The following is a 25,686-nucleotide window of genomic DNA, read 5'->3' as shown; positions in this document are numbered from 1 at the left end:
TTCTTTTCATGAAGGTCTACAGCTCCAGTCACCCTAATTCTATATAAGGTACTCAAAATTGCACTCGCGAATTTGGGTGCGCATCCAATTTGCACCTTCAATTTAATTGAAAAAAAATTAAAAAAAAGGAAACCCAAAACAAAATGCTCAAAACAACAAAGTAACCTTACAGAGGGATGTTGAGATCCACACATTAATCCACAGGATTATCCACGGTGAATCTCCGGGTTACGTGCTCAATCTGATTAACCTTCCCTCCAGAAACATGTCTAAAACTTTGCAAACTTACCTCAACCTACATTACCCCAATTGCAAAGGACTCAAGTACAAAACCTACTATGGATCCAACTTCTCCTTCTTAGGCAGCCAGCTCTGGAATGCCCTCCCCAGATCCATCCGATCAATCAGCGACTATCTACCCTTCCGGAAAGCACTAAAAACCCATCTGTTCAAGCAAGCCTACCCAAATGACCCCATTTAATCCTTTGACCCATTTACCCAATACATATCCAGGTGACAATGACAATGACCCAGACTACATCTCCCACCAAATCTCCCTATGCTTATCCCTTGTCCCATCCCCTCTACTCCACCTCCAATGCTCAACTACCCCTTACTCATACCCCTCCTACTCCCCTCACCCTTGCCCATCTCTACCCACCTATCTCTTTTATTATTTTGCTGTAAATATCTTACATTGTCTCTATCAATACTCTGTAATCCTTATTATTATGTAAGCCGCATTGAACCTGCTTTGAGTGGGAAAGCGCGGGGTACAAATGTAATAATAAATAAATAAAAATCCCAATGTGATGATTCTAAATCTTCAATAGTATAAATATTTTGTGATATGGGAGCCCTTAGTATCCTTTCCTCCACCCTCTAAAATAGAGGGGATAGGTCAGATGTCACAAAACAGGTCTATCCTACTGACTGGCCTCCGAAGGGACCATTAACAAATAGCTGATGAATCACTGTGTACCATCATCATTATTCCCATTGGTACATAAATGTGTCCAAATTAGCTGGTGAAGCATTGAGATTCCAAAACACTCTATAAAGGATGCTCTAATCGGAAGCAAAAACTAAATATTTCAAGAGACAAAAAATAAATTGTCTGTAAAATCACTTTTCTGTGAAGATCATATAATGCAACGTTCATATGCCCCATCTCCCTTTAGGCATTCTGTGGGATAACAACTGTGTGTAACACATATCCACCCAACTTTCAAAATGGCGCCATCTGCCCAACCCAAAAGGAGGTATTATTAGAAGAGGATGGTAAATAAGACCAAGAATATTATAATGCCTCTGTACCACTCCATGGTGCGATCTCACCTTGAGTATTGCATTCAATTCTGGTCACCGTATCTCAAAAAAAAAAAAAAAAGAAGTTATATAGGAGAATTAGAAAAGGCTCAAAGAAGAGCGACCAAAATGATAAAGGAGATGGAACTCCCCCCATATCAGGAAAGGCTAAAGAGGTTAGGGCTCGTCAGCATGGAAAAGAGACGGCCGAGGGGGGATACGATTGAGGTCTATGAAATCCTGTGTAGAACAGGTAGAAGTGAATCGATTTTTCACTCTTTCAAGTCTAAGTGCTTTGAAAACGAGCCCCATTCTGTAATATTAAATATCAGACCCTAAGGGGGGTCTTTTACTTAGGTGCGCTGGCGTTTTTAGCGCGTGCTAAAAATAGGTGTGCGCTATATGCTAAAGACGCCCATGTATTCATATGGGCGTTTTTAGCATTTAGCGCTCACTTAGTTTTAGTGCGCTAAAAACGCCAGCCTCAGACTCTAAGGGCCCTGTTTACTAAGGCGCGTTACCATTTTTAACTCGCCTACAGTTAGTGTGTGCGTTAACCATGTAGGCGCCTATAGGGATATTGTAGGCGCTTACGCAGTTAACATGGTAAACGGGGCCCTAAGTCGCTGCATGGAGCGGGATTAACCTAAGACTGGATCAGCTTGTCCTGATAATTTGGAGCCACTTGGTAACTCTGGCATAAAAACATTCTCTTGCTGTAGCCATGCTCCAGTTCAGTATAGTAGGTTCTTCAAAAGCAGTGAGGAGAGATGATTTCCTGTTCCCAAACTCTTAATGCCTTTTAAGGGGTAAATATAAATAAGGTTTTGGCACAATCATTTGCTGAGGTTTAATGATCTTGTGCAGGAGGGGAGGAGTGGCCTAGTAGTTAGAGCACTGGTCTCACAATCCAGAGGTGGCCGGTTCAAATCCCACTGCTGCTCCTTGTGATCTTGGGCAAGTCACTTAACCCTCCATTGCCTCAGGTACAAACTTAGATTGTGAGCCCTCCTGGGACAGAGAAATATCCAGAGGACCTGAATGTAACTCACCTTGAGCTACTACTGAAAAAGGTGTGAGCAAAATCTAAATAAATATTGAAGATTCTACATGGAATGTTAATGTTGCTATTCCACTAGCAACATTCCATATAGAAGCCTGCCTTGCAGGTCAGCAACCCACGCAGGCTTCTGTTTCTGTGAGTCTGACGTCCTGCACGTACGTGCAGGACGTCAGACTCACAGAAACAGAAGCCTGCGCGTCCACGTTGCTGATCTGCAAGGGCAGGCTTCTACATGGAATGTTGCTAGTGGAGGAGTAGCCTAGTGGTTAGTGCAGTGGAACATGGAATGCTGCTACTATTTGAGATTCTGTTACTACTATTTGAGATTCTACATGGAATGTTAATGTTGCTGTTCCACTAGCAACATTCCATGTAGAAGCCTGCCCTTGCAGGTCAGCAACCCGCGCAGGCTTCTGTTTCTGTGAGTCTGACGTCCTGCACATACGTGCAGGACGTCAGACTCACAGAAACAGAAGCCTGCGCGTCCACGTTGCTGATCTGCAAGGGCAGGCTTCTACATGGAATGTTGCTAGTGGAGGAGTAGCCTAGTGGTTAGTGCAGTGGAACATGGAATGTTGCTACTATTGGAGATTCTACACGGAATGTTGCCAGTGGAGGAGTGGCCTAGTGGTTAGAGCACCGGTCTTGCAATCCAGAGGTGGCCGGTTCAAATCCCACTGCTGCTCCTTGTGATCTTGGGCAAGTCACTTAACCCTCCATTGCCTCAGGTACAAACTTAGATTGTGAGCCCTCCTGGGACAGAGAAATATCCAGAGGACCTGAATGTAACTCACCTTGAGCTACTACTGAAAAAAGGTGTGAGCAAAATCTAAATAAATAAATTAGTACAATTATCCTCTAACTGAGCCTTTAAAGGAGTAACGTGGTCACTGCAACAGCCACATAAATCTGTTTGTTGGAATATTCAAATACATTTGTGTCTAGCTTTTAAGAGCTGTACAATGCTGTGGTTTATTAGCTCTTTCAAACTAAAAGCAATTTGTATTTTCATGTAACTATCATTTGACAGATTCCTGGGCTGGTCCAGACCTTAGCCCCATTCAGCCATCTATCCTTGAGGGCTACAGGTGTATCAGGTTTTCTAGATAATCCTAATGAATGTAGTATTTAACAAACCTTAAAAGAATTCCCCCCTCAACATGCATGGGAATTCATGCTTTCCAATGTCCATTCCTGACGCAGCATATTGACACATGATCATGTTGAGGGGGAATTCATTTAAGATAAGTTAAGAAGTGTATGATGAAAACTTTGTTTATTGAATTAGCAACTTAAGTCACCTTGACCACAAACATTGGTTCACTTTGATATGGACTAATGATGACATTGTGCCAGAAGGCAGTTGTGACAAAACATGGGACCAAGTTGGGTCTGTATCTGTTCATTCATAGAAGATATTTTTCATTATTTTATAATGCAAATTTTTTTTTAATGAGATGGAACCAATGATTATTCTAGCCCGTCGTTGGCTTTGGTTATTTCTACACATATTTAGAAGATTTTTGTTGGAACATCATAGCAGAGCCTGTAATATGTGTAGAAATAACCAAAGCCAACGACGGGCTAGAATAGATGTTGAGGTTTCTCCGCATTGATGCGTCTCGTTTATTTTCTTATGGAATTGTTTTTTGGGCGTTTGTTTTTTGTCTCCAATGTATAGCATGAAGAGTTACTAAAAAAAAAAAAAAGTATACATTTTCATAGGTTTAGCAATATAAAAGTAAAATAGTACCATACATAGGGCCCCTTTTACCAAGCTGCAGCAGAAAGGGGCCTGTGCTGGTGTTGGCGCGTGTTTTTCACACGCAACGAGGCCTCCTTTTACTGCAGCAGGTAAAAGGGAAGTCTCTCTTTCCTGCAGGAAATGGCCGTTTTGGGGGGGGGGGAGCCCTTACCGCCACCCACTGAGGTGGTAGTAGGGGCTCTCGCGCTAACCCGGCGGTAACCGGGTAGCATGTGGCACTGATCGATTACCGCTGGGCATATGCCTGATATGACGGTGCGCTAGGGATGGGAAGTACCGCTGGGCTGCTGCAGTAGCCTAGCGGTACTTCCTGTTTAGTGAGAGGTAAGCCAACATTGGTCTTACCGGTGCTTAGTACAAGGGGCCCATAGTAACAGAGTAAGTGACGGCAGATAAAGACCTGAATGGTCCATCCGGTCTGCCCAACAGTTTTATTCATTCTCAATTCTAGATTAAATCAATAATGAACATGATATTATATACTTGATCATTGTCTTTCTTTGTTGTTTCACATGTTTAAACTGTGTAATAATTCATTCTTCTACAGATCACCGAGTTGGGAGCGCTAAGAACAATGGATTTATATAGCACTAAAAAACTGCATTACCTTTATCAAACGTACACTTGATGGACCGCATTTCGCCATAGGATGTATTTTCTTTTCCCGTTCATCTTCACGCCTGGTCTGCAGCTTGCCTCGTTTGATGGTGACTCTACGCTCCACCATGCATGATGACCAGAGACTGCACAGTAATGCAGTAGCCTGGCTCGTCTGTTCAGGGATCTCTCTGTTGGCCAACACCTGGGGAATTCTGAGTGTCAGCGCCAAGCAGAAGAAATGGAAGCCTCTTGAGTTCTTGATTTGTACCTTGGCTGGAACTCATATCCTCAACTTGGCCATCCCCATCACCATGTACTCCGTGATACAACTCCGGAGGCAGCACACGGACTACGAATGGAATGAGGGTCTCTGCAAGGTTTTTGTTTCCACATTTTATACCTTAAGTTTGGTCACCTGCTTTTCTGTTACCTCGTTATCATATCATCGAATGTGGATGGTCCGTTGGCCAGTGAATTACAGGTAAACTTTGTTTCTCGCATATTTTTCATTACATTAACTTCCTTACTGTTGGTTTTCTGACTGTCTCTACCATCAAGACTTGTCTTTTCCTACTGTAAAGATTCTTCATCTTGCCTAGAGTAGAAATAGGTCTTTTGTTTATATGAGGCCAGTTTTTTGGAATGCATTTCCCACTGAAGTTCCTTTGGAAACTCCTATCTGTTTGGAAGAAAGTGAAGCCCTTACATTTTAAGCAGGCTTTGTTTTGTTATGTAAATATGACAATAATATATAAGAAGTGAAACAGTGTATCAATCTGAAAATCTATGAGATTCTGTAAAGGAAAAGCAGCGTAGTAGTGGAACAATGAACATTATAACTGACTAATGTGGAGAAACAAATCTCAGTAGACTCACACAACTTACCACTTTCACTAAAATAGAAATAGGAGCGAGTAGTCACATCACAGGTTTAAAAAAGAAAACAACCTCCACAATAACAAAATATAAAGGTTGTCAACAATGTGGCTGCTGCTTTATCCTTAACAGCAATGCACAGAAAAATCCATATTAAACTTCTTTCCAAGTTCTTCCTTAAAGACTTCTACTTTTCAATGCATTGGAAAGGCAATTTTAGTGGACATCCTGACAGGGAATCCCTGTTTCACATATTGCTGCCTCAGGGGGAATATTTTCTGTTCTGTCATCCAAAATGGCTTCCAAAATGTAAATCGCACACAGAGGATGATCCACCGAAGTGGAGGAACACTGGAAGCCCACAGGAAATCTCAAAGAAGAAGGAACAGTGGGAAACGGACAATACTCTTCAAGAACAAGAGGACACCAAAGGTTCAGAGTCCTTAGACATCCTCTTGGTTTGTTCTTGAAGAGCTATTGTCCATTTCTCATTGTTCCTCCTTCTTTCAAAAATGTAAAGGCATATACCGAGGCCTGTTTGGTTACTTTTTTTAAAATTGAGTTTATTGCTGCTATGTGGTCATAAGAGGAGAAGTATTACTTTAATTTAGTTTTGGATTTTAGATTTATTACCTTTTCCAAATCCAGGCTGAATGTGAGGTAGATGGGTTACTTCAGTGAGCAAGTGGATTTCCAATCTAAGTTGGACCTGAGGCAATGGAGTGACTTGCCTGAGGTCGCAAAGAGTATCTGTGGGAGAAGCAAAATTTGAACCCTGATTTCCCTGGTTCACAACTTGCTTCTTTAACCACAAAGGGCCTGTTTACTAAGGTGCATTGGTGTTTTTAGCATGCCTACACTTACCGCGCACACTAACCATATAGGCACCTATAGGGATATTGTAGGCACGTACATGGTTAACGCTTCAAGTAGCATTTGGCACGTATAGGTCATTAACGCCCGGTTACCGCGTGAGGCTTTATCACTAGGTCAATGGCTGGTGATAAGGTCTCAGACCCAAAATGGGTGCGCTGCAATTTTCATTTTGCAAATTGCCGCACGTCCATTTTCAGCAAAAATTTAAAAAAGGCCTTTTTTTACAGGCATGCTGAAAAATGGATTGGCGTCATTAGAGCCGACTCTGTGGGTGCTTGAGCACCCCCAATATTAAGAAAGTTCCTTGTATGTGTCCAGGGAGGGATTATTTTCATTGGGTTTAGCACCCCCAATAATTTTGAAAAGTTGGCTCCTATGATTGGCGTGTTCCCCAAACCCATGCCTACACTACTGCAAGCCATTTTTCAGTGCACCTTAAGGACCCCCAAGTGGGAAGAATTTACTTCTCGCTCTTTCTACTCAAACTGACACCGGCCAACCCAACTCGCTTGAACTTGTGTTCTCTGCTAGTAGCATTTCTCACCAGCAGGATGAATTCTGATTTCCTTCTCTCCAAGGACTATGGGTGTTGTTTCTAAAGCAGTTCCAGATCTGCCATGCTATTACTTGGCTGCTGGAGGTGCCACAATTATTGTGATTGACTTTGATACCCTCATTTCTTTATTATAACAGCATCTGTTCTAGAGTGTATCTACTTGATATATTTCTTAGCCCTGCTGCAGTCCTTCTTAGGATTCTTCACTTACCTATTTAATAACCAAGTTTCAGACATAGGCTAAATTTATTTAATTGGGAATTACTACTACTAATACTTATCATTTCTAAAGCGCTACTAGTCGTATGCAGCGCTGTACACTTGAACATGAAGAGACAGTCCCAGCTCGACAGAGCTTACAATCTAATTAGGACAAATAAACAGGAAAAATAAGAGGAAAATGGAATTACTAAGGTGGGGATGATAAAATAAGGGTACTGAACAAATGAGTAATGGTTAGGAGTTAAAAGCAGCATCAAAAAGGTGGGCTTTTAGCCTAGATTTGAAGACAGCCAGAGATGGAGCTTAACATACCAGCTCAGACAGTCTATTCCAGGCATGTGGTGCAGCAAGATAAAAGGAACAGAGTCTGGAGTTAGCGGTGGAGGAGAAGGGTGCAGATAAGAGTGATTTACCCAGTGAACGGAGTTCTCGGGGAGGAATGTAGGGAGAGATGAGAGCGGAGAGGTACTGAGGAGCTGCAGAGTGAATGCACTTATAGGTCAATAAGAGGAGTTTGAACTGTATGTGGAAACAGATAGGGAGCCAGTGAAGTGACTTGAGGAATTCTATAACAACTGTGATAGCAAAGACGTTCACTGAGGTGCATCTGCTGTATAGAGGTTCTAAATTGTTAAAACCATAGCTGTGAAAAAAATATATAACCGACGTTACTCACAGAACGGTGCACGTCCCCACTTTCCTCTCAATGCTTTTTAAAATAAGCATAAATGCCAAATTTTTGGGTTGCACAGACAGGCATCCAACAAGAGTGGCACACCATACATTCTTATCAAGACACAAAACAATTTTCATTTAATTTAAATTTTATATATTGCCTTGATAAGCACAATAACTATTACAAGGTATATTACAATAATCTGAAATAAATCACAATTAAATATTTATAATACAGCAGAAATTCTTGTAATTCTTACTCGTATACGGCAATTTACAACTGTCCCTTCAGTAAAAATGCCTCCGAATCCCTCAAAAGTACATAATATGTAAAAGATAACCCCACCCCTAGCAAGCTCTTGAATTCCCTATGAAAACCATAGACCTCTTTTCACTTTACCACCATGTCTTCAGAAGCACTGTTCTTAATATTGTTTTGTGAACATTCAAATAGTCAAGGGATTCGCCTACCCACACTTCAAATGCAGCATATTTCATCACTTTGGAACTGCTTCCAAAAAGGTGGACAACGATGTGTTTATTAGCTGGTAGACAGCAATGGATGGAAGAGCTGACCATTTAGCCTGACTTGAGTGTAATGCTTGGAATAAGATATATAGGGGCCCTTTTACTAAGCCGCGTAGGCGCATCAATTTTGAACTACCGCCCGGGCGGTAATTTAATTTTTGACGCAAAACCACTATGTGCTCCGGAATGCTAAGCGGGCGGTAATCGGCATTGTACGTGCACTGACGATTACCGCCCGGTTAACGCGTGAGACCTTACCGCTACATCAATGGGTGGCAATAAGGTCTGAGGCCCAAAATTGTCACGCGCCAATTTTCATTTTGCCGCACACCATTTTTGGCCAAAAATAGCCTTTTTTGCGGGTGTGCTGAAAATTGGACCTGCGCGCATCCAATGCTCATGTCTACACCAGTGCAGGCCATTTTTTTGGCGCATTTAGTAAAAGGACCCCATACTTTGCAGTCTTCTGAATGCTGTCCAGTTTTAAGTGCAATCTCTCTCTCTCTCTCTCTCCCTCCCTCTCCCTCTCCCACCCCATCCCCCCTCACTCTCTCCTCCACCATCTCTCTCTCTCTCTCCTCCCCCCCCCCCTCTCTCTCTCTCCTCCCCTCTCTTTCTCTATCCCTCCCCCCCTCTCTCTCTCCCCTGGCTTTAATTTTTAGAGACGAACAAAATCCACGTCGCTTTAATGACATTTAAATCTAGACTTATTCATTATCTGAGGGAAGTTTTCTGCTAAGTGCTGTGATCAAAGCAGTGACACCTGTATCAAGCAGCTGTTGATTAGAGTTCTTTAGAAAGAAAATCTGTGCATACAATTTTAATCATTCTAAATGTATCTGTCCCAATTCCAACTAGTTTGATGAAGTCATGCTGGCAGCAATTAGTTCTAATTTTGGACAGATGGAATATGGTGCTCAATTATTAGGATAGATATCACTCCAAGGCCTAGACTCTCACTATATGTACCCTCAAATCACGTTTGTCTTTTCATTAATCCTGCATATTCACAGTGGCAGAGAGGACTAACTCTTCATTTTAGCAAGGGAATTAGGACTTTCAAGGTTGCTTTTAAAAGTGTGCATTTTCATTTTGAGTATCAAATTTAGTGCGTGCTAAAAATTGTAGTATGCACTAATTTATTTATTTAATAGCTGCATTTATATCCCACATTTTCCCACCTAATTGAAGGCTCAATGTGGCTTACAATATAATACAACAATAATCACATTGATGGAATAAGAAAATCAGAATATAGATAACAGATAAGGTGCATAAAGATATCATGGCAATCATATTAACAGAATAAGAATTTCCAAATTGTTGCAATTAAGGTGCATAAGAAAATTATGTATAATAAAAAGTGGATAAATAGGTAAAAATGTAACATAATGATATCAGGACAAAATATAATGTTCAGTAATTAGGGTGTAGCAGTAAATAAAATAGCGCGTGTTAACATGAAACAGCATGCAGTAATACATTTTAGGTGGTAATTTTAAAAGCCATGCATGTGCATAAAACAGATTATGTGCAGCAAATGGCTTCTTTTAAAATTGCAAAGAAAGGAAATGTATGAATAAATAGACTTTAAACTTGCTCTAAGGAACTAATCACTATCGCTAACAATGCAAGTTGAATTCAACAATACCAAGTCCATTGATTCCAAAAGACGTTTGATCGGAGGAAAAAAGACTTCAGAAGCTCAGTAACAACACGCTGGACTGGCGGCTGAGCAGCTTCCTCATAAGTCTTTTAAAAAACCCTCCTTTCTTTTATGTCTTTACTAGTAAAACATGCCCGTTTCAGGAGCAAATGAAACGGGCGCTAGCAAGGTTTTCCTCCCGAACCCACCCCTCCCTACCCACCCCTTCGGCATTGTGAAGCCACTGACCGCCATTGCTCCGCACCTCGTCAACGTACGCCACCTTCCTCTCCTGAGTCGTGAAGCCACTGACGCCATTGCTCCGCCCTCGCTCTGTGACGCCATTGCTCCGCCCTCGACGTCATCACGTTTGACGCGAGGGCGTGGCCCAGAGACAGTGATTTCGGTGGCTTCACCACCACGAACCCTTCGAACCCGAAGGAAGTGACACTGACGTCAGTGTCCTCAGAACGTTGAGGGTGAGTTTTATTATATAGGATATTCACTTTGTTTTTATTATGATTTTTCTATTCACTTTCTTTTCATATTTCATTCATTATACCAAACTTCTTTATATTTTCAAGAGTAGAATATAGCAGGTACTTACCTTTGTTTTAACTGCTGATCTGCTCTACAATGCATCACCGTTTCACTTTGTGCTTCATCGGGAGTGGCATTAATTTTCGGCTCCCAAGTCGTACCCTGTATATAAAGACTCGGTTGTTAGTTTCACTCGGTTCTTCATAGCTTCAAGTACTTACAAAACTGGAGTTTCATTTGCACAGAAGCCCACCATGCAAACATTCACATCTCGTTCTTCCATCGCTGCTAATGTGTCCAAAATGGAACCCTACTTTTTAAAGGAACGGCGATTCAAAACAACCAAGCAGCAATATCGTTCTTAAATGCAGAACGGTTTAACTAAAAGAAAAGTCTGTAACCTATCAGTCCATTGTTATTCTCTCTGTGGAAGTTTTCTTCCCCTATCCCCACCTCTTATTGATTACTTGTTCTAAAACACAGCACTTTAAATCTTCGAATGTATGAGATCCACTTATACAATGTGGTACCAATGGAGCTTCTATTTTCCCATGAAGAACACTAAATCTGTGTTCATTTCAACTTTCTTTTAGTGTTCGAATTGTTTTGCCTACATACACCTTAGGGCAAGGAGAAAGCAATGTATATACAGCATAACTACTTTCGTAATTTGTAGTAGAGTTAAGTTGGTATTTTCTAGAATCCACTGGCAGCTCCTTGTGACTCTGGGCAAGTCACTTAACCCTCCATTGCCCCAGGTACAAATAAGTACCTGTATATACTATGTAAACCCCACAGAAAGGCAGCATATCAAGTCCCAGTTCCCTTTCCCTATTTCAGATTCTACACGGAATGTTGCTACTATTGGAGATTCTACATGGAATGTCAGACTCACAGAAACAGAAGCCTGTGTGGCTGCAAGGGCAGGCTTCTACATGGCATGTTGCCAGTGGAGGAGTGGCCTAGTGGTTAGAGTGGTGGACTTTGGTCATGGGGAACTGGGTTTGATTCCCACTGCAGGCACAGGCAACTCCTTGTGACTCTGGGCAAGTCACTTAACCCTCCATTGTATATAATATGTAAGCCGCATTGAACCTGCTATGAGTGGAAAAGCGCGGGGTACAAATGTAAGAAAAAAAAAATTCTGTTGTCTTAACATCATAGAGCACGATTTACAATGTCCACATGCAAAATCTCCCAGTTCACTCTCAGTTGTCTAATCATCCTGCAAAATCACCTTGCCTTGTAAAAAGTTCCCTTAAATTTCTTTCTCTGGAAAGGGCTATTCTTAAATTGTGATTTTGAAAAACTGGATGAGCTTGAATAATTCTCCGGTGTTTTTGTACGATACTAGCTGCCACTGGGGATCTGTACTTTATGGAATGAGCGTTCACTGTCCTATCTGTTTTAATGGCGTTATTTTCTCTATTTTCTAACAATTTATTTAATTTGTAAATCACTTTGACCTGTCTATCAGAAAATGCGGTATAGCAAGCATGTCTAATAAAGAATAAGCAAATTAAGTAGACCAATTCTTCACGTGTGAGGAGAAATTCAATACAATACGGTCAATCTCCCAAACACATATTAATTAATTATGTAAATCAATCTCTTAAATCAGTTTCCATATTAGTGATGGATCCATACATATATTTTAATGTGTCCGGGGATCTTCAGATTTCTTAAAGGTTTCCACCATATGGGAACTAAGTCCTAAATCGTTGATGGTGTTCCTTATATCCTCATTGATCCACCCGTGAATCACATTTCTATTTATGTTCTTTTGTCCAAAAACGTTTTCAAAATCTTTCAACCCTTTTCAAAACCTTATTTTTAAATTTATTTTTAAAAATATATATAAATAGTACTTAGCTTAGCTTAAAGCATTTAGCAGCAATGATTTTTCATCCAACCAAACCTCTGCCAACATGGCCAAGTTTCGTTAAACTTCTTCAGGGAAGAGGCTAGCATTTCTATGTTCGCTATCGCTTCTCAGAAAAAAATGGCTGTGCAGTTAATAAAGAATAAGAGCACCTGTCTGTTAAAAAAAAGAAGAAAATCAAGCTAAGACCACACCTCTTATGCCAAAAGATTCAAGACGTCTAAGCAAAATGACGTGATTCATTGAATCAAAAGCAAAAGAAATATCAAGGGTAACAAGTAAATGAGAAGTACCTTTGTCAAAGTCCATATTAGTAACATCTAAAGTGGAAATCGATAATGTCTAAGTAACGCCCATAAAGGAATCCTGTGCAGAAGGAAGGGATCCTCAGGAGCTTAGCCTAGAATGGGTGGCAGAGCTGGTAGTTGGGAGGCGGGGCTAGTGCTGGGCAGACTTATATGGTCTGTGCCGGGGCTGGTGGTTGGGAGGCGGGACTAGTGCTGGGCAGACTTATATGGTCTGTGCTGGGGCTGGTGGTTGGGCGGCGGGGATAGTGCTGGGCAGACTTTATACGGTCTGTGCCAGAGCTGGTGGTGGGAGGTGGGACTGGTAGTTGGGAGGCGGGGATAGTGCTGGGCAGACTTAAAGGGTCTGTGCCAGAGCTGGTGGTGGGAGGCGGGGATAGGGCTGGACAGACTTATACGGTCTGTGCCCTGAAGAGGACAGTACAAATAAAAAAGTAGCACATATGAATTTAGCTTCTTGGGCAGACTGGATGGACTGTGCAGGTCTTTTTCTGCTGTCATCTACTATGTTACTATGTGAAAGCCAAACTAATGACTAATGTTATTAGAATCAATAAAGTCAAGCAGTCGGTCATACACTAACCTTTTTAATAAGCGCCAAGAAAGGTAAAGAAGAAATGTTAGTATCAGGGAAGGAAAAGAGAAGGTTCCAAATCTGTTAGGATCTATGGCAGCATAGTTGATAAACTGAAATAGGCAAACTGGGTAGACCAGATTCTCTTTATCTGCTAAATTTGTCTATGTATCATTCTGTGCAGTTTTTTTAACATGTTTGTTTTTTTGGATTTTTTTTCTAGGTTAAGCAATACAAAGAAACAGGCCGTCCACACAGTAATGGGTATTTGGATGGTATCTTTTATCCTGTCTACATTACCTGCCGTAGGATGGCATGACACAACTGAACGTTTTTACGCTCGGGATTGTAGATTCATCGTTACTGAAATTGGTCTGGGGTTTGGAGTTTGCTTCCTTCTTTTGATCGGTGGCAGTGTGGTGATGGGAGTCATTTGCATTGGAATAGCCCTGTTTCAGACTTTTTCTATTCAAACCGGGCACAACATTGATAAACATAAATTCAACGTGCCTACCATCGTGGTGGAGGACGCACAAGGCAAACGAAGGTCATCCATCGATGGCTCAGAGCCCCTGAAAACCTCGCTTCAAATTACATATTTAATATCTGGGATTGTTTTTATTTATGATTTCCTCATGGGCTTTCCTATACTGGTAAGTAATCAACTTTCATCAAAATAGGCTTCGTTCCTCAGCGCATTGAAACCGTAATCAAGAACTAGGTAAGAACGAAGGTTTCGATTTTGACGTCACTATTTCTTGGGTGGGTTTTTTGAACATGTAACCTGAGATTCTGTATGTCTAGATGGGATTCTTGCTTTGAAACTGGGGTGACAGTTCTTTTGAGGTATCACTTTATTTTTTCAGGTTATCACGTTGATGCAGGCTGCTAGTCACCAGCTCACGGTTCTTTCATATTTCCTTTGATATATGTAAATGACCCACTCAATCAGATAAAATACTTAGCTTTATGGCATACTGGATATAGGTCAGGCAAAGCAGATAAGCATAGCAATCTGGTACAGCTGTCAGTGATCAGATAAAGCATAAGAACAGCAATCTAACTCCAGTCAGCATATCTTCAGGTGCTGGTCAGAGGAGGCTGAAGGGAGAGGACACTTGCATTGAGATCACAAATCCTTTTCTCATTGAGGAGTGGTCTAGTGGCTAGGGTGGTGGACTTTGGTCCTGAGGAACTGAGTTCGATTCCCGCTTCAGGCACAGGCAGCTCCTTGTGACTCTGGGCAAGTCACTTAACCCTCCATTGCCCCATGTAAGCCGCATTGAGCCTGCCATGAGTGGGAAAGCGCAGGGTACAAATGTAACAAAAATAAAATAGATACTATTGGAGATTCTACATGGAATGTTGCTACTATTGGAGATTCTACATGGAATGTTGCTATTCCACTAGCAACATTCCATGTAGAAGGCTGCGCAGGCTTCTGTTTCTGTGAGTCTGACGTCCTGCACATACGTGCAGGACGTCAGACTCACAGAAGCAGAAGCCTGCGCGGCCACATTGGTGATTTGCAAGGGCCGACTTCTACATGGAATGTTGCTAGTGGAATAGCAACATTCCATGTAGAATCTCAAATAGTAGCAACAGTGGAGGAGTGGCCTAGTGGTTAGGGTGGTGGACTTTGGTACTGAGGAACTGAGTTCGATTCCCGCTTCAGGCACAGGCAGCTCCTTGTGACTCTGGGCAAGTCACTTAACCCTCCATTGCCCCATGTAAGCCGCATTGAGCCTGCCATGAGTGGGAAAGCGCAGGGTACAAATGTAATAAAAATTAAAAAAATGCAAGCAGGTGTCTCGCCAGCAAAATAAAACACAATAAGTGTTATACGCTTTATGTTTAGGGGGTAATGGTGGCAACAGCCAATGAAAAAAATGTATAGTTGTGGAAAAAATAGTCTGTTCCTAAGTTGCTAGCAGCTGCACTAGCTGGAAGAAAGATAGATGCATTTTTTTTTCTAGGCCTATGGATAGTGGTACTGGTAGATGAGAAAGATATGTGAAAACTTATTTTTCTGTGCTAGCCTTGGAGCTTGGTTTTCTGTGCCAGACATCACATGAACAATACAGCCAGTAGGGTCCCCACCCCGGTGGGACAGCACTTCACAGAACCAGGACACTGTACCAGTGATTTCACAGTGAGAATACTAAAAGGTAACTTTAAAACAATACAGGAACGTAAAACCTTTGAAGTCAGAATGATTGAATATTTTAACACCCATCAGACAGGACTTAACAAGGATCTGGGTTTTCTAGCCCATTATAAACCATAAAGTTGTATTTCTCTGCTTATCACCCTCCCCTCCCCACAAACATCCTGATAGACTATGGAATGCTTTGAAGTCCCCATACACATCTCCTACCCACCCTGCTAGACTGTCTATGAGAGACTGTTATATACACTGTCAGCTACCACATTTGCTTATTTCTGATCTGACGAAGAAGGGCAACCTTCGAAAGCTAATCAAGAAATGTATTAAGTTATGTCCAATAAAAAAGGTATCATCTTATTTTCTTTTCCATGATTTAATTTTGTTTGATTTCTATTGACTACCTTTAAGAGTGGACTAATATGGCTACCACACCTCCCTACTGTGCCAGAGCAGAAAATCGTAGCTTAAAAAGACAGTAACTTTAGTAATGCGATGCTAATTTTACCTAGGCCACAGCCTGATCTTTTGTTTCCGTTCACATCACACATTTTGGAAACATTCATTGCAGTGCACACTAAACATGAACCATACTGGGCATGCACAGCCTATGCAAAAGTACTTTGATGTATTAAAATAGAAAAGTGGAAGGAGGTGGGGCTGCAGAAGGCATTTTCATGTTTTCATAGAACTTGTGACAGTAATCAACATTGATTCTTTATTTGGCATTATAGGATAAGTACATAGTACATAAGTAATGCCACACTGGGAAAAGATCAAGGGTCCATCGAGCCCAGCATCCCGTCCACGATAGCGGCCAATCCAGGCCAAGGGCACCTGGCAAGCTTCCCAAACGTACAAACATTCTATACATGTTATTCCTGGAATTGTGGATTTTCCCAAGTCCATTTAGTAGTGGTTTATGGACTTGTCCTTTAGGAAACCGTCTAATCCCTTTTTAAACTCTGCTAAGCTAACCGCCTTCACCACGTTCTCCAGCAACGAATTCCAGAGTTTAATTATGCGTTGGGTGAAGAAAACTTTTCTCCGATTTGTTTTAAATTTACTACACTTTAGCTTCATCACATGCCCCCTAGTCCTAGTATTTTTGGAAAGCGTGAACAGACAGGAGTAGGCACACAGCTTCAGTACAGTTGGAGACTGGTGTGTGTGGCGGTCTCCACCTCTCCTCTTAAGAAGGTAACAGTGGAAGGGTCCAGGGGTAAACTGAGAGAACGCCTACCTGATTAAATCGCGCTGACCGGGCTCAGTGCTGATATTCGGCAGCCCTTGACTGAAGAGTACCTTTGAATGTCAGGAAACGCTGCCACAACAGTCTCTGATTAGCGCTGGGCTGGTGCGGGGTTGGAGTGAAGGTGGAGTGGGAGATATTCAGGCACTACCGGTATTCAGCGCCATCGTCCAGGTGATTATCTGGGTAATTGAGGGGGCCCTTTTACAAAGCGGCGATAAGCCCGATGCTAACTGACTGCTGCATGCCATAAAAATTTTTTTTACCTCTATAGTGTAATCGGTAATCGGGCATAACTGTGCGCTGCCGGGTTACTACGGGCGCCCGTATCGCCACCTCAGTGGGTGACGGTAACTGCTCCCTCCCGCATGGCAACGTGATAAGAGTAATCTTACCGCCTGGCCATTTTTTTAAAGGGGCTTTTTACCCACTGCGGTAAAAAGGACCCTGGCGCATGGGAAAGACGGCCCCAGCCGCTACCGCAGGGTCCTTTTTCCCACAGCTTGGTAAAAGGACCCCTGAAGGATTAGCTTAGTTAGAGCACCAGGCTTGCTGTCCAGGGGTGCTCAATTCAAATCTCACGGCTGCTCCATATGATATATATATTTTTTTTTTTTCTTTTAATTTATAGAAGTCTTTATTGAGTATTGAGAGACATAACAAAAGGCAAGCAAGACACAAACTGACCTACTGAACCAAGTACAGTACAATAATGGAGGAATACAATCTCCAGTAACCAGAAAGAACATGAACAATTTTATTTATTTAATTAATTAATTTATTTATTTATTGCATTTGTAGCCCACATTCCCCCACCTATTTGCAGGCTCAATGTGGCTTACATAGATTTGTTGACATAATCATAACAAGATATCAGATACAATTCGTAATGTGTAGCGATCAGGTATGGAGGAGGGAAGAAGGAAGGGAGTGATTAGGATAGTTGTTTAAGGTGAGCTTTCATCATTGAGTGGGTTGGTGAGGTGACTTAGTGAGATTATAGGTGTTCATTGTAGGCCTTGTTGAAGAAGAATGCTTTCAGAGATTTTCGAAAGATAGTTGTTTCGTTGATTGCTTTCAAGTGTGCATTCAACTCTAAACTGACAAAAACTTGTGTACGTCTAAGGTTTCTACCAGGGTTTTATGATTATCTCCCCTTCCCAATCTCAACCTTTTCAACAAGAACAATGTTTCAGGACAGGATTCCAGATAGCTTCCCACTTAGACAGAGTATGGCAACGAATAGCCCAAAGTTTTTTCCATTTCACATATGTACCAAAACTTACCATTTAACCAAAGAAGGAACAGAAGGAGATTTCCACTGAGCCGGCCAGAGTGACCCTAGCAGCCAACACAGAATGACGAACTAATTAGGGCCTGTGATTTAGTAAGGCCTGGAGGTTTCTTGGGAAAAAGGAAATATTCAGATGACCACTTGATAAGCTTAGACAGCCAATACTGAAGTCTATATTGAATTGCCTTCCAGTAAGCCCGAACCTTCACACAAGACCACCAAAGGTGATCCATTTGATATTTTTATCGATCTGGATTTGCTCACACCTTTTTCAGTAGTAGCTCAAGGTGAATTACGTTCAGGTACACAGGATATTGGGCAAGTCACCTAACCCTCCAACGCTTCAGGTACAAAATTAGGGGTCTGTTTGCGAAGCAGCGCTAGCGGCTGTCCGTGCGCTGGTACCCGACACGGCCCATTCATTGCTCAGACTGAAGGAACGTTAACAAGGAAAAGAGAAAACAGACAAGTGTTTTCATTTAATTCTCTACATAATTCCTGTCTAACACAGTGATTAGTAGAATTGATATGAATCCAGTACAGTTAATTTTGGACCAACAAGAAACATACACTAGACTTGAACACAGACAAGATCATGTTTTGTCGCAAGGTATGTTTGGTTGCAAAGAAATGTATAATGCAGCACTGGACGTCTGCAAACCCACTGACCTTTTGGCATTGGCGCAAGCAAGTGCACCAACTGATGACCTGGGAAGCGAGAGAAGCGAAAGGAACATACAAAAGAAAAGTGCGCTTTCTCAAAATTTGGGGATGCTTTTTGGACGGGATGACCCAGAGAGGGAGAAGTCTCATTCTCAATACTCTGTAACAACAATTAAGTTAACTGTAGTGGATAACTATGCATGTAACAATTTGGAAAGGGAAGGAGGGGGAGATGATGAGAGAACGTATGAGACCTGCTCGGAGGGGGAGGGGGGAAAACATAATAGGAAGATATGTTTGTATTTGAACTCATCATTTTATGTTACCGCTTTTCGATACCATGAGCATCAACTCATTGGATGCAAGGGAGGGGGTGGGAGGGGAGGGTGGGAGAACATGAGAAAAGCAAAGATGGCAGGGGCTATGGATATATTGATATGACAATAATGTGTTATTTATTCTGATAAAAGCCAAGTTTCATGGAAGTGTTAATTTCTCAATAAAAATTGTTGAAACATAATTCTCTACATGGGCAGAAGTGACAAAAGAGCAGGAAATAAGAATTACTTACATCACCGAAGAGGAGCTGGTGAAGAATTAGTAAGAATGTGATGGATCAGAGGGTAGAGGACAGAAGAGAGGTCACAAGGAGAACAGGTGGAACAACAGGGGGAGACATAAGCTGAAGTGAACTTGTTCTGATCTGCTTCTCCCATTTCATAATTACCAGCTGTCACCTCTGCTTTCATCGGTTTATTTATGTATTTATTTACTTTAACAATGTGTAGCCAACAGTATCCTACTTTTCTAGGTGGCTTACAATAAAAACGTACAAAATGAAAAAAAAAATTATAAAGTTAAGTCAAGGACTAATTAGAAAATGCAGAAAAATCCTTTAAAAACATGAAAGCTATCAAAATGGAAATGCTTTAAAAAAAAAAAAAAAAAAGATAAGCTATGAAATGCTTTCTGAACTTAGTCACAGAGCTAATCTGGCAGATCTCGGCAGGAAGAGAATTGCATTCAGTAGTACTTTCTACATAAAAATAGAAGATTGATATTTATTTTTTTATTTTTGTTACATTTGTACCCCGCGCTTTCCCACTCATGGCAGGCAATGGAGGGTTAAGTGACTTGCCCAGAGTCACAAGGAGCTGCCTGTGCCTGAAGTGGGAATTGAACTCAGTTCCTCAGGACCAAAGTCCACCACCCTAACCACTAGGCCACTCCACTGTTGCTACTATTTGAGATTCTACATGGAATGTTGCTATTCCACTAGAAGTTGGCCCTTGCAGATCACCAATGTGGCCGCGCAGGCTTCTGCTTCTGTGAGTCTGACGTCCTCTGCTTCTGTGAGTCTGACGTCTTGCACGTACGTGCAGGACGTCAGACTCACAGAAACAGAAGCCTGCGCAGCCTTCTGCATGGAATGTTGCTAATGGAATAGCAAAATTCCATGTAGAATCTCCGATAGTAGCAACATTCCTTGTAGAATCTCCAATAGTATCTATTTTATTTTTGTTACATTTGTACCCTGCGCTTTCCCACTCATGGCAGGCTCAATGTGGCTTACATATTATATACAGGTACTTATTTGTACCTGGGGCAATGGAGGGTTAAGTGACTTGCCCAGAGTCACAAGGAGCTGCCTGTGCCTGAAGTGGGAATCGAACTCAGTTCCCCAGGACCAAAGTCCACCACCCCAACCACTAGGCCACTCCTCCACTCCCAAGTTTAATAAGTTGAAATGATGGAAATTAAAGCAGTAGCTTCTCAGCTGACTGAAGGGAGCGCGCGTTGGTCACAGTGCTCGACTAGCTGGGCCTTTGGTCTGGCTCAATTTGCAAATCGTGTGTTTCTTTCCCCTTCCATCTGAATATGCCTTAGAAGGAGCTATTTTGAATTTGCTCCCAAGTCCCCCTACAAAGTAATAACCTGGAATCGCTGCTCATGCTGAACCGTACTTAGCTATACTTCTCATTCTACATAGTAACATAGTAGATGACGGCAGAAAAAGACCTGCACGGTCCATCCAGTCTGCCCAACAACATAAACTCATACGTGCTACGTTTTGTGTATACCTTACCTTGATTTGTATCTGCCATTGTCAGGGCACAGACTGTATAAGTCTGCCCAGCACTAGCCCCGCCTCCCCCCACCAGCTCTACTACTACTACTATTCAACATTTGCAAGGCGTTACCAGACTCACGCAGCGCTATACTTCTGAAAGACTTTTCTCCTGCAGAGACCCAATCAACTAATTTTTCAGGACAGGACATTCAGCGTGGGATACGCAAGTATTTTGTATTCAAAAACATTAACAATTATTTGGTGGTTTGGAAAACTGCTAAGATGGAAAAATGTCAGCAGTGGGATGTAGGAAATGAGCAGGCTGCCGCGCTGCGTGCATAAGTCACGAAGGTTACAAGAGCCCAAAAATCCCTGGATATATTTCCCAGCAACAATGATGACAATAGCATTTCTTAACCAACAACGAACAACTGTCACATAGACAGAACACGTGCAGAAAATGATGGGAGATTGCATTTTAATTATAATAGTTATTTTGTTTTCCATATGACAGCGCTCTGTGTTTGCACAGTTCAGGACACAAGCAGTCACAGTGAAATTAACCCAGTAACGTGGCAGGGGATGGCAGAAAAAGACCAACTGACCCACCTGGTATGCACAGTTATTCCTGTCCATATTGCATAGACACTCCCAAGCTACTAGTCATATGCTGAGCTGCATTCTGTTGAAAATATACGGTATTACTCCTTATTCAAGTCAGGTTTTGTTGTCTTCCTCATTGATTATCTGCCATACTGGGTAAATAGCATGCAAAATCCCAGTTCCTCCCCCATCAGTTTTTATAATAATGTAAACGTCTACCAAAACTGGTGAGTTTCCTAGCTCCTTTTTTTTTCTGCAGAGTACGAAGCAGCCGTTACCAGCAAACCAACCTGCTGGCACTGATCAAGTTGGGGAGTTGAGTCTTCTGGAACATCTTGGCTACCCTGTGCCCTGTTTTACTAGGTTGCCTTTCTCTATCTGCCTCTTGTTTTATCTTTATCACCTTTCTGGAGAAGATCTGGTCACCTCAATCTGCTGGCCTCAGACCGGTTGGTTCCTATAGAGTAGAGCTTCCCAAACTATGGGTCAGGACCCCGAATGGGGTCGCAAAACCGGCATTTGAGGCTTTCTATAGGTTCATTATTATTCTGCACCTCCAGAGTGTGACAGAATTTTATTTGGCCACAGTCGTGAGGTCACGACTACAAAGAGATCGGTAAGCACTGTTGTCAAGTCATAGTCTGGTGGCTTCAACCCAGGTACCCCATAACCTTCAATATGCTACGTCATGCTTCTTTAGCCACCCTTTGTGTTCTCCTTATAGAAACATAGACAATGATGACATTTAAAGACCATCTGGCCTATCCAGTCTTCCCACCATAGTAGCTACTAGGTTTTATAGTCCCTTCCTCTCCCTCAGCGATCCTCTGAATTTGTCCCACGCTTTCTTGCATCCAGATATTGTCCTCATCTCCACCACCTCAACCTAACTGCTTTACATCTGCTTTCTAGAGAGCAAAGGGAGAGTTGATCGCAATACTGTAAAAAATATAGGACTGTGTTATCTGTTAACACACATTAATGGCCTCCATGTTAACTGCAAGGTGCAGTCCCCTTCCATGCCTCTTCCCCTAACATGAATTGCCATGCCAGGTGTTTAACAAAGTTTATGCTACCAGTTAAGCTGCTGCATTAACTATTAATCAAGAACCATGCTATTACCTTGTGTTAAATGCCACATTAAAACCCTAACCCTTCTTAGTAAATAGGCCCCTTAATATCCATACTACTACTACTTACCCTTTCTATAGTGCTGCTAGACATACACAGCGCTGTACATTTGAAAATGAAGAGACAGTCCATGCTCAACAGAGGGTATTACTTAAGGTGAGAATGATAAAACAGACATGGGTACTGAACAAGTGAATAGCAGTTACGAGTTAAAAGCAACCTCGAAAAGGTGGGCTTGTAGTCTAGACTTGGACGGCCAGAGATGGAGCTTGATGTACTGGTTCAGAAAGTCTGTTCCAGGTGTATGGTACAGCAAGATAAAAGGAACGGAGTCTGGAGTTGGCAGTGGAGGAAAAGGGTACAGGTAAGAGAGATTTACCCAATGAACGGAGTTCCCGGGGAGGAGTGTAGGGAGGGATAAGAGTGGAGCGGTACGGAGGAGCTGCAGAGTGAATGCACTTGTAAGTCAATAAGAGGAGTTTGAACTGTGTGCGGAAATGGATAGGGAGCCGGTGAAGTGACTTCAGGAGAGGGCTAATATGAGCATAGCGACACTGGCGGAATATAAGACATGCAGCAGAATTTTGAACAGATTGAAAGGGGAGAGAGATGGCTTAGTGGGAGACCTGTGAGAAGCAAGTTGCAATAGTCTAAGCGAGAGGTGATAAAAGTGTGGATAAGTGTTTTGGTAGTGTGTTCAGAAAGAAAGAGACGAACACAAGAACTGAACACACTACTGCTCTGCAACGGCAAAAGGAAGCAAGTGCTTTGTAAAAATAGGCACCTGCTTTCTTTTGCCATTGCAGACCTAGGATGGAGCTTCACCTTGATAATAGCATGAATTTTCAGCATCTCTCTATAACTGTCTTTGTGTCCATTCAGTGGTGTAGCCCCAGGTGGGCCTGGGTGGGCCGGGGCCCATCCACTTAGGGCTCAGGCCCACCCAACAGCAGCACATATTTAGTGCTAGCTAGTGGGGATCCCAAGCTTCGCCAGCTGAAGACCTCCCCCTGATGGTGCTGAAAACACTGCTTTCCACTTTAGCAGTCTAAGCTTCCTAAGCTGCTGATACTGGTCTCATCGCATTGGGGGGGGGGGGGGGGAGAGGAGAACACTTGGTGCCCACCCACTTCTTGACTACTACTACTACTATTTAGCATTTCTATAGCGCTACAAGGCATACGCAGCGCTGCACAAACATAGAAGAAAGACAGTCCCTGCTCAAAGAGCTTACAATCTAATAGACAAAAATAAATAAAGTAATCAAATCAATTAATGTGGACGGGAAGGAAGAGAGGAGGGTAGGTGGAGGCGAGTGGTTACAAGTGGTTACGAGTCAAAAGCAATGTTAAAGAGGTGGGCTTTCAATCTAGATTTAAAGGTGGCCAAGGATGGGGCAAGACGTAGGGGCTCAGGAAGTTTATTCCAGGCGTAGGGTGCAGCGAGACAAAAGACGCGAAGTCTGGAGTTGGCAGTAGTGGAGAAGGGAACAGATAAGAAGGATTTATCCATGGAGCGGAGTGCACGGGAAGGGGTGTAGGGAAAGACGAGTGTGGAGAGATACTGGGGAGCAGCAGAGTGAGTACATTTATAGGTTAGTAGAAGAAGTTTGAACAGGATGCGAAAACGGATAGGGAGCAAGTGAAGGGTCTGGAGGAGAGGGGTAGTATGAGTAAAGCGACCCTGGCAGAAGACGAGACGGGCAGCAGAGTTTTGAACCGACTGGAGAGGGGAGAGGTGACTAAGTGGGAGGCCAGCAAAAAGCAGATTGCAGTAGTCTAAACGAGAGGTGACAAGGGTGTGGACTAGGCCCACCCAAAATCTGCTGTCTGGTTATGCCCTGTCCATTTATATCATTTATTGGGTTTATATTCTATTTGCCAAGCAAGTAAAATCGGTTTACGATCAAACCAAATCAAATAGAAGGCAGAAAAGAACTCTATAAGTTGATAGGAAAAGAACCAAAATCCACGTACACTCAGAGAGGAGAGAGTCATTCACTCATCCATTTACATCACAAGTAAAATCTCTTCACACATAGCTCCCCAAATAAAATCACAAGTAAAATTATCTCCCCATCGCACGAGCCTGGCCAGAGACAGCTCTAAGAATCAAATGCAAGGTCTTAAGGGAGGTCCTAAAAAGCATTATATGATCTCTCCAGCCAGAGATACCAATCCTTAACGAGCAAATGAAAGCACTCGTAATGCAGACGAACCCTGTTTAAGGGTAATATTACTTCCTGCTGCTAATAGCTCTACCTGTCAAACTGATCCTACAGTCCACTTTCCCAGCCACCGCATCTCAAAAAAAGATATAGTGGAATTAGAAAAAGTACAGAGAAGGGCGACGAAAATGATAAAGGGGATGGGACCACTTCCCTATGAGGAAAGGCTGAAGCGTCTAGGGCTCTTCAGCTTGGAGAAGAGATGGCTGAGGGGAGATATGATAGAGGTCTATATAATAACGAGTGGAGTGGAACGGGTAGATGTGAATCGCTTGTTTACTCTTTCCAAAAATACTAGGACTAGGAGGCATAAAATGGAGCTACAAAGTAGTAGTAAATTGAAAACCAATCAGAGAAAATATTTCTTCACTCAACGTGTAATTAAACTCTAAATTCATTGCCAGAGAATGTGGTAAAAGCAGTTAGCCGGGTTTAAAAAAGTTTTGGATGTCTTCCATTCTACATCTAAACCAACTAATACTGATCCCTTCTAATTTGAGTATGTTAATCACATTATCTAACACTATTGGTCATTATATCTTACCTGCAGTGGTGTGCTGGAGCAGGCTCTCACAGGCTCTCGAGAGCCGTTTGTTAAGTTTTTAAGAATTTTGGGAGCCGGTTCTCCATGGCTACTTTAACAAATGGATCCCAAAATGTGGGCTTGGGCCCCTCCTGAATTCTCTTTTACTTTGCTGGCAAGGGAGAGCCCCCTGTTAACAATTTACCAACACACCCCTGCGTTACCTGTTTTATTTTGTTATGTAAATAATTCTACTGAGCTATCTAATTTCTTACCCAGTAATATGTTAAATTAGACCATACCTCTTACTCTGTTTATGATTATACCTTTTGCAACATAGTGT

The 25,686-nt window shown here is 42.2% G+C and overlaps 1 protein-coding gene across 1 annotated transcript in view; it reads left to right on the top strand.

The window, feature by feature from the left end:
* The window catches only part of GPR153 (G protein-coupled receptor 153), an 89,379-nt gene that overhangs the window by 31,056 nt on the left and 32,637 nt on the right, over nt 1-25,686 (top strand). The window contains exons 2-3 of the mRNA XM_030185628.1: nt 4,684-5,217; nt 13,639-14,068. Of these exons, the coding sequence (XP_030041488.1) occupies nt 4,841-5,217; nt 13,639-14,068 (807 nt within the window). The 5' untranslated portion in view covers nt 4,684-4,840. The remainder of the gene's footprint in view (nt 1-4,683; nt 5,218-13,638; nt 14,069-25,686) is intronic.

This window comes from Microcaecilia unicolor, chromosome 13 (genome assembly GCF_901765095.1).
Source record: "Microcaecilia unicolor chromosome 13, aMicUni1.1, whole genome shotgun sequence".
NCBI classification, from domain to species: Eukaryota; Metazoa; Chordata; class Amphibia; order Gymnophiona; family Siphonopidae; genus Microcaecilia; species Microcaecilia unicolor.
Note: the sequence above shows the minus strand (reverse complement) of the source record. Positions and strands in the feature narration are given on the sequence as shown.